Source organism: Ailuropoda melanoleuca, chromosome 1, assembly GCF_002007445.2.
Source record: "Ailuropoda melanoleuca isolate Jingjing chromosome 1, ASM200744v2, whole genome shotgun sequence".
Classification (NCBI taxonomy): domain Eukaryota; kingdom Metazoa; phylum Chordata; class Mammalia; order Carnivora; family Ursidae; genus Ailuropoda; species Ailuropoda melanoleuca.
This window is the reverse complement of record NC_048218.1, coordinates 105,700,056-105,708,682: the sequence shown is the minus strand read 5'-3', so window position 1 is coordinate 105,708,682 and position 8,627 is coordinate 105,700,056. Positions and strand designations below refer to the sequence as shown.

At 44.1% G+C, this 8,627-nt stretch overlaps 1 protein-coding gene across 2 annotated transcripts in view; it reads left to right on the top strand.

Moving 5' to 3' along the window:
- The first annotated feature begins 4,301 nt into the window (after window positions 1–4,301).
- ARHGEF26 (Rho guanine nucleotide exchange factor 26) overlaps window positions 4,302–8,627 on the top strand; it is a 118,696-nt gene continuing 114,370 nt past the window's right edge. Inside the window, exons 1-3 of one of the 2 annotated variants that reach the window (XM_019805375.2) lie at window positions 4,302–4,440; window positions 4,865–5,996; window positions 7,565–7,604. In XM_019805375.2, the coding sequence (XP_019660934.2) occupies window positions 4,917–5,996; window positions 7,565–7,604 (1,120 nt within the window). In that variant the 5' untranslated portion in view covers window positions 4,302–4,440; window positions 4,865–4,916. Of the gene's footprint in view, window positions 5,997–7,564; window positions 7,605–8,627 lie in introns of both variants that reach the window. The other variant, XM_002924706.4, reaches the window with a different exon arrangement.

The following is an 8,627-nucleotide window of genomic DNA, read 5'->3' as shown; positions in this document are numbered from 1 at the left end:
CGCACACCACATTTTGTTCTCTCCATATTTAGCCTCGTGAATCTCCTACTACTTCTAGCTACAAACTCTCAACTCTTGTGAGTTTAGTTTCTGGTATATAGTGCTTGTGGGCTCTGAAGTCTGAGTCTGACAGACCTGAGTTAGGATTCTGACTCGACCACTCACCAACAGTATGAGAAGAGGTTTTTGAACCTCGGCACTTCATATTTAAGTGGAGACAGGATTAATGAGAGTTTGAATTATATGTAAATATTTGGCACTAAATAAATAGGTTTTCCAGTCATCCCCCCATGTTTTTGCTCATGCTGAGACAAGTTTCTGGGATACGCTTCTCTTGTTCTCCACCTCACAATATTTTACCTATTTTTCTGGCCTAGTTCTATCCAGACTTTTTTTTTAATGTTTTTTATTATATTATGTTAGTCACCATACAGTACATCCCTGGTTTCTGATGTAAAGTTCGATGATTCATTAGTTGCATATAACACCCAGTGCACCATGCAATATCCAGACTTTTTTACAAAGGTGTTCAGAGAATGGGGAGCTTACCATGCATCTTATTCAGGTTGGGTGCCTTACATTGTTATTTTAATGTTTCAGATCTAGTTAGCTAACAAATAATACTTAAAAATAGCCTAATTATTATATGCCAGGCATATAATTAGGGATCAATGCAAATTGGTTTAGTAAATACAGCAGAAATTGGTATCTCAGCCTCTGGTATCTTACACCGTTGAATATTCTAATATCATTGGGGGAAAGGAGTGAAGGTGGTCAAAAGGGGCAAACTTGGGAGTTATAAGTAAATTCTGGGGATATAAAGTACAGCACGGTGATTATAGTTAATACTTTATTGCATATTTGAAAGTTGCTAAGAGCAACTCAATAAAGTTCTCATCACACACAAAAATTGTAACTGAGGTAATATGTGTTAACTAACTTGTAATCATTTTGAAATATATACATATATCAAATCATGCTGTATACTTTAAAGTAGTACAATGTACGTCAATAGAACTGGAAAAAATAATTTTTAAAAGTTAAATAAAATATATATACCATTGGAATATATCATTCCTCATTAACTCAATATACACATTTCCCCAATTCTAAGAAGTACCTTAGCCCCACATTTTAATGTATCTGAAACTGGGATATGTCTTACTTAAGATATAGACATTGGCCAAATGGCACTCATGATATAGTTGGCATTACCTCTGTATTTGTGAACATGGTCATAACTATTCTGATTGTCATTATTTCACTCAGTTCTATGCAATTTAATACTACAGGTGTCAAAGTCATATGATAAGAGATCCTATTGAAGGCAAAAGAAATTGCCAAATGTGTCAGATTAGGTGAAAGAAATTCTAAAGCAACAAGAGGCTGATAGAAGCAACTCATGTATTATACACGATGATAGTTAAGGCATGGAATTTAATTTTGTCAGAAACTTCCTTGTGGCCATTCACAGAGAAGCTGCAGAGCTTATAGTGGCATATGATTCAGTTGAACAAGAAAACTATGCCTGTGATTATATTGGGTAGCACCAGCATCAGACTTGCAGAATGATTGTCGGTGGTTAGGAAGCAAATTCCAGAGATAAGACTAGAATATTCTTTTAAGAAATGCTGCCCTATCAATGATGTTGTGCAAAAAAACACACATATTGATGCTCTGTGTGAAAAAGGATTCAGAAGTTAGATTTAGTGTACAAAATTTTTAGAATTTTTTTACTCAATTTATTTTGCTTATATTCCCTTTTGCCCTATATGCATATCACTGTAAAAAATCTATGTCTAAGTCTAAAAGCACTCTTTAAATTAGAAAACAAAATTCCTGTAGGATAACATGTTGTGTAGTAGCTTAATGGGCAACTCTTTCCTTTTTTAGTGGCACATACAATTGAAGATGTCTCCTATTTGGATATGATAAATTGAATGGAGGCTAAACTAGGCAGTAAGTCTGTGAATTTCCAGACTTCCCCTAGTGAAGGAACAGAGCGTGGTGTCTTGCTGCTGTTGTTTTGGTGACTATGACGCTGTTGCCTAGGAATGAGTACGAAGATCTGTGATTGTCTTTGACAGTCCTCTGCTACCCTTGTTTGCAGACCCAACATAGGTTGAAGAGAAGCTAGCTTCTCTTACCACCATTTATAACTTCTTAACATAAGTCACAGATTGCATTCTGAATCAGGTAACACTTCATTTATGATCAGTTAAGCGTTTTTAAATTATACTTTTCCGACTTAAATGTAATATTTGTTAGAATGGAAAATGTTCTGTTAAAAAGTGGGTATGTACAAGTATGTAATCAGCTGTATTTCTTCTTTAAATTTCTTAAATTTTTTTTTAAGATTTTATTTATTTATTTGACAGAGAGACAGCCAGAGAGAGAGGGAACACAAGCAGGGGGAGTGGGAGAGGAAGAAGCAGGCTCCCAGCAGAGGAGCCTGACATGGGGCTCGTTCTCAGAATGCCAGGATCACGCCCTGAGCCCAAGGCAGACGGTTAACGACTGAGCCACCCAGGCGCCCCGTAAATTTCTTAAAAATTTGAATAAATTTCTTGATGTCATTTCTACTTCATAGAAATATCTCTGATCAAAGTAGTATATATATTCAATGTACAGCATTTGGTAATACAGAAAAGTATAAAACATGAAAAACCTCATGCTTCATTTCACAACCTAGAGCTTTTCTCTCAATATTTTTGGCCATTACATTCAATGTATGTAGGGCAAAAACGAGTAGCTTAACTTGCACACAGCGGATGCGCACTGTATCTCTGCTGAATGAATGCATGAATTCTGAACGAGAACTTGGAGAACAGCCCACATGTCTTGCTGATAGAATTAATTACATGGATCTTACGGTCATTTGTCCTCTCAAGTTTGCCTTATTCTTCTCACATAGCAGGAACTTGGCCAGGATACAACCAACTTTCTACTATTTGGCAACGGAGCATTCTGGAAGGATGGTCACTGTCCTTACTTCATTCCTCTCACAAATTCATTCAACAAATACTCATTAAGTGCCCACTGTGTGCCCGGAATACAATAAATCAACATGACTCCCGCCCTCTTGAAGCTTATAGTCGAAAGATGACAAAACAGATAATAAACAAACACAAAAATAAATGTGTGTATATATGTAAGCTGTCATTAAATGTAGAAAAGGAAGAGAACAGGTGGCTGAAGAATATAAGCAGGGTGGTGGTCTGATGCAGGAGGGGTCGGGGAAGTCTCTGAAGGAGTAACACGTCAGAAGGTCAAGCAGAACCAAAGGGCAGGTTCTGGGGTGGTGGGTGTGGCCTAAGAATAATGAAGAAAAAAATGTTGGGAGAAAAGACTGCTGCAGGGGTAGTCAGGTCCTGCAAGGCCCTCTAAGTTATGGAATTTGAATTTTATTTTATGTATGCTTAGAAACCTATACACACACACACACACATTTGTAATTTAAATAAATTACATTTATTTTTTAATTGGTAAACTTCAGGATTCAAAGCATAAAATGTTCTGGCCACCTGTATGATTCAGTTGGTTGGAACTCTTCATTTCCTCCGAGGTCACGATCTAAGGGTCCTGAGATCCAGCCCCACAGCGGCTGGCGCTGGGGGTGGAGTCTTATTAAGATTTTCTCTTTCTCGCCCTCCACCCCTCCCCCCGCCTAAAAACAACAACAACAACAAACAACAGAACACAAAGCGTAAAAGATCCAAGCTCTTTTGAAAGAAGACTCCCGCGCCCACCAGTTTCCTAGGCACCCAGTCCCCCCGCCTCCCCCCGCAGCTGCCTGCACGCAACCCTCCGGAAATACTCTAAGCACAAGCAAGTGTATCCATCAGTCTCTGTTATAAGATATTTTAAGCAGAGGAGCGAGGCCATCAGATTTGTGTTTTAAGACCACCCGAAGGCTGAGAGAGCACTGGCTCTCAGCGTTTAGAGCTACGCGTCCCAGCTCACGCATTTCACAAACCCTCCTCGCCCGAACTACCCCCTTAAACCACCTCCCCCCCGCCCCGCCAAACCCTGCCCCAGGGCTTTCTAAATAGCAGCTCCGCCCGGCTCCCGCGCTCGTTCTCACGCTGTGCTCCTGGCAACCACCTAGCGCGCCCACAGCTCCCAACACGGAACCCTGGAGTTCCGCCCCCAGCCCACGTGTGCTCCAGTGTTTTAAAGCGAGACGGGAGGGGATCGAAGGTACGCCAAGGCGGGAAGGCAGGCTCTGCTCTAGCTGCGACAGAGGCGGGTCAGAGTGGCTAACTAAGGCTGGGGCGGGGCTAAAGCTGAGGGCTGGACCAAGCTTGAGGGCGGAGCCGACGGCTCGGGTCGGCTGCTGTGCTCTCCAGAGCTTCCCGGCTGCTGCGATTCGGTCTGAGACCCGGGCCACCCAAGGGGCGGTGGGCGCTCGCTGGCCCTGGGCTCTATAAAGCCTCGAAGGTAAATCCGCCTAGGAGCCGGGCGGCTTGAGCGAGAGCGGACCAACGACGGGGCTGGGGAGCTGGATGGCGGCGGAGGGGAGCGTCGCGCGGCAAGTTTCCCCAGAAAGCTGAACTCGTCGCAAAGTTTCCTGTGCATCAGCTTGCACCCTGCGTTCTGGTGGCGGGCTTTTTCCGTGCGGGTGGTCTTTGGGGTGCTGGAGGGACTCGGAGGTAATTGGATTATTCCGCCTGGGCGCAGCCCAGATTTCTGCCCCGGACCACGCGTTGCGGTGGGCGCAGAGTTTGCCGAAGAAGGGGTGGGTAGTCGACACGCAGTTGTGTCGCGCACAGCAGTCGGGGGTGACCGCCACACTGGGAGCGCGCGTCTGCAAGGCGTGCCTGCCTGTCCGGAGGCAAAGTTCCATGATTTCTTTCCTCTTTAGGCAAGACTAACTGGGTGCTGTTCCCTCCCGGGCTGACCTCCGAGTCTCCGCTATGGACAGCGAGAGTGAAGTGGATTTTTCTAGCAACAGCTTAACCCCTTTGTGGCGGAGGCGGTCAACTCCTCAGCCTCAGTTGCTGGGCCGGAGCAAGCCGAGGCCCCAGTCCTACCAGGGCCCCAGCGGGTTGCTGATCACGGATTTCCCAGTGGAGGACCGAGGGACGCTCCCTGCCGTGCAGACTTCCACCCAGGTATCCACCACTTCTGAGGGCAGGACAGTCCAGGGGAACCCCCTGCTTCTGTGTGCCCATAGGAGGGTGGTGACCAATGGGAGGACGATCTCCCCGGAATATACAGCTGTGTCTCCTCGGCTTCGACGGCCCAAGTCTCCCCAGGCTCCCGAAGCGGTGTCAGGAGGCTCCCCGAAATCCCCGGAGAATGGCACTGTGACTTCGCCCATACCGCAGCCTCTGAGCCCCCAGCGGACTCCCAACTCGCCCGCCTGCTGCAGCCGGGAGGTAGACCTGACCGGATTGACCACCAGCCCCCTGCCTTCGCCCGCTGCCAATGGGCTTTTCCCTAAAATCGACTCCGCAGGCTCTGGTTCGCGATCTGGCCAGACTACTAAGGACCCTGAGCCGGGACCCGCGAAACTCTCTCCTGCGCCCCAGAAAAGGTCTTTGGAACACAAACTCCCCCTCCAAAGGCTGCCCTCACAGGAGAACGAGCTCCCAGAGAATCCTTCAGTGGTTTTGAGCACAAACAGCCCCGCCGCCCTCAAAGTGGGGAAGCAGCAAATCATTCCGAAGAGCCTGGCCTCGGAAATTAAAATAAGCAAATCCAACAGTCAGAATGTGGAGCCCCACAGGAGACTCATCAAGGTGCGCAGCATGGTGGAGGGCCTCGCAGCGTCTCTGGGCCCCGCAGAGGATGAGGGCAAGGCGGAGAAGGACGTGGACAGCCCAGGGTCTCTGCGGAGAGGCTTGCGATCCACGTCCTATCGCAGGGCGGTGGTCAGTGGCTTCGATTTTGACAGTCCTACCACTTCAAAGAAGAAGAACAGAATATCCCAGCCCGTTCTGAAAGCGGTGATGGAAGACAAGGAGAAGTTTTCCAGTCTGGGAAGAATAAAGGTAAGAGCGGGCAGGAGTGTCACTCATTAAGCGAGGCCTAAAGGGAAGGTGTTGGGGGTGGGGAGGAGGGGCACAGAGGAAATCAGAATTTATTGTTCTCTTTTAATTCTCTTGTTGATCAGACCTGCGCACATCTATCTCTTGGCCATGTTGTTGCTGGCAGTCACGGCCAGGTTAATGCAACTTTGTGGAAGGAAGTAAAACTCTTATCACGGTTTTAACTTTTTAATCTCAGGCAAAATGTGGGGGCCTAATGTGAAAAAAGAAATGCAGCAAATGAGGTATTGGCTGTGTCCTGAACACTTTTAATACAGGAAGCTGAGGGGCGCCTGGGTGGCACAGCGGTTAAGCGTCTGCCTTCAGCTCAGGGCGTGATCCCGGCGTTATGGGATCGAGCCCCACATCAGGCTCCTCTGCTATGAGCCTGCTTCTTCCTCTCCCACTCCCCCTGCTTGTGTTCCCTTTCTCGCTGGCTGTCTCTATCTCTGTCGAATAAATAAATAAAATCTTTAAAAAAAATACAGGAAGCTGAACAGAGGGTGGAGAGCAGGCGTGGTACTCTTGACTGTATGGTCAAACTGGTGCTTGTCTAAAGGTGTCAGTTAGGGGTTGCTGATTCATCACAGCTGATACAGGAAACTCCTAATTTCCTTTGAGCATATTGATTATTTTAGTTACTGAATGTAATTTATTTATATTAATTAAGTACAGAATTATATATGTATTTTTGAGTGGTGATAACATACTGAATACCAGTCATGTAAAATGTGGATTTTAAAATTAATTGCCAGAATTACAGAAGATAGAAATAGTTTGTCATCTTTCTTGTTGCTTCTTTCTGTCACCACTGTCTGTGGTTGTCTTTTATTCCCATGTTGTGCCCATTTATTCTTGAACTTGAATGCATTTAACAAGTTAGTAGCTCAGAACTTGAGGTTCGAGTGAATTGTGTGTATTGCTCCCTGATAAAGGCCTGGGAATTGTATGTGTTAAAATATTGCCAAACATGACATAAAGAGATAGGTGAAAACTAAAGAAGGATATTTTGGAGTGTGCATGTGCTGCTTTCTCTGGGAGCAAGACAGATCTCAGCAGAAATTCATTTTGGCAGACACAACTTTTCTTGATTAATCAGAGAACTGGAGCAGTTTATATAAATGTCAATATGTAATATACGAGGAAGCCTATTTTATTTTTGATCTCATGGCCTTAAAGAAATTACATAAGATTTTAGGTGCCCCCCACCAATTCTACAAGTATAGCAAAGTTCAATTTAACAGTGATGGTGAATCAGGAGTTGTGAAATGAGCTGAACTGGTCGTTTGAGGATTCTCAAGCTGTTTTGCTGGGGGGTGGGGGACATTGTACATTTTATTTCACCATTTTAGTAGATTGTGGTAGACAGATGAGTGAACTACTCAAGGGATCATCTGCTGTATGCTTTTGGAAATCTAGTGAATGTAACAACAAGAAGTAGTACTTTTTCTTAAAATAACTGTATTTTCTATTTGGCTCATTCATACATAGTTTGCTCTGCTTTTTCCTTTTTCGCTTTTCTTGTTTCTTAGAAAAAAATGCTGAAAGGACAAGGAACATTTGATGGGGAAGGTAAGCATTTGATTTTCCAGACTTCTATTGCTGTTTCAATGTGGAATATCAATTATAAGTTGAAAATCCAACTGCAGTAACAAAAACACTTAAGATGAGAAAAATGTCCAACTTCTTCCCAAATTATACAGTACAAAGCTCTGCACTAAGCTAAATTTTCATCCAGTAATACCAGCAGTGAATGGAATTAATGGCATTCTTTGTAAGCTAATAACTTTGTCAGCCGGTGTCCTGGATTTTTAATTCTTATCTACTCTGGCCCTAGCCTCACCTCCCTCAAAAAAATGGAGAAAGAGTAAGAGCTAGTCTAACTTCTTAGTTAAAAATCCTGAGTTTGGCATTTAGAACTTAAGTCATATTTCCTTTGACTTAATATTCTTTCCCCCATATTTCCACATTTCAGTGTCACTTCTGACTTCCTGTTTGCTTATCAAGTTTCAATTTTGGGGAAATCTAAGTCTCCTGGCTGCTAGAAACATATTCCTAGCAATCTGTAACCTGTATAGAAAAGCTGCTTCAGCCAGGTGTTCAAACCCTAATCAAATTAGTGGACTTTGGTAAACAGATGGGTCAAGTGTCAACCAACCGGAAGAGCACAAAGCTGGTGAGCAGCCCCACCTGCAGCCCTTGCAGGTCTGGGGAGCATGGAGGAGGTGAACGTAGTTACTTGCTTTCATACTTTGAAATGTTAAGATTTTCTAGCCTTTAAAGAGTCATGAAGAAGGGTATGCCTCTCTGTAAGTAAATCTAATGTGAAATCACCCAGAGTTATAAAATACATGATCTTAGGTGGTTATAAATATTTTCCTTTGTAATTCTTATAAAAATCAGTTCCCTTGGAATATTTCAACATGACCAGTTTAAAAAAACGTTTTCATTGCACGAATCTTAGGAAACTGCTCTATATGGAGAAGAAACCCAGATACAGTATTTTAGCTGGTTTGGATAAATTCAACTCCCTGGCTTTATAATTGAGGAAACTGGGAGCTTGGAGAGGTTTTGTGCCTTGGCCACTGTCACACA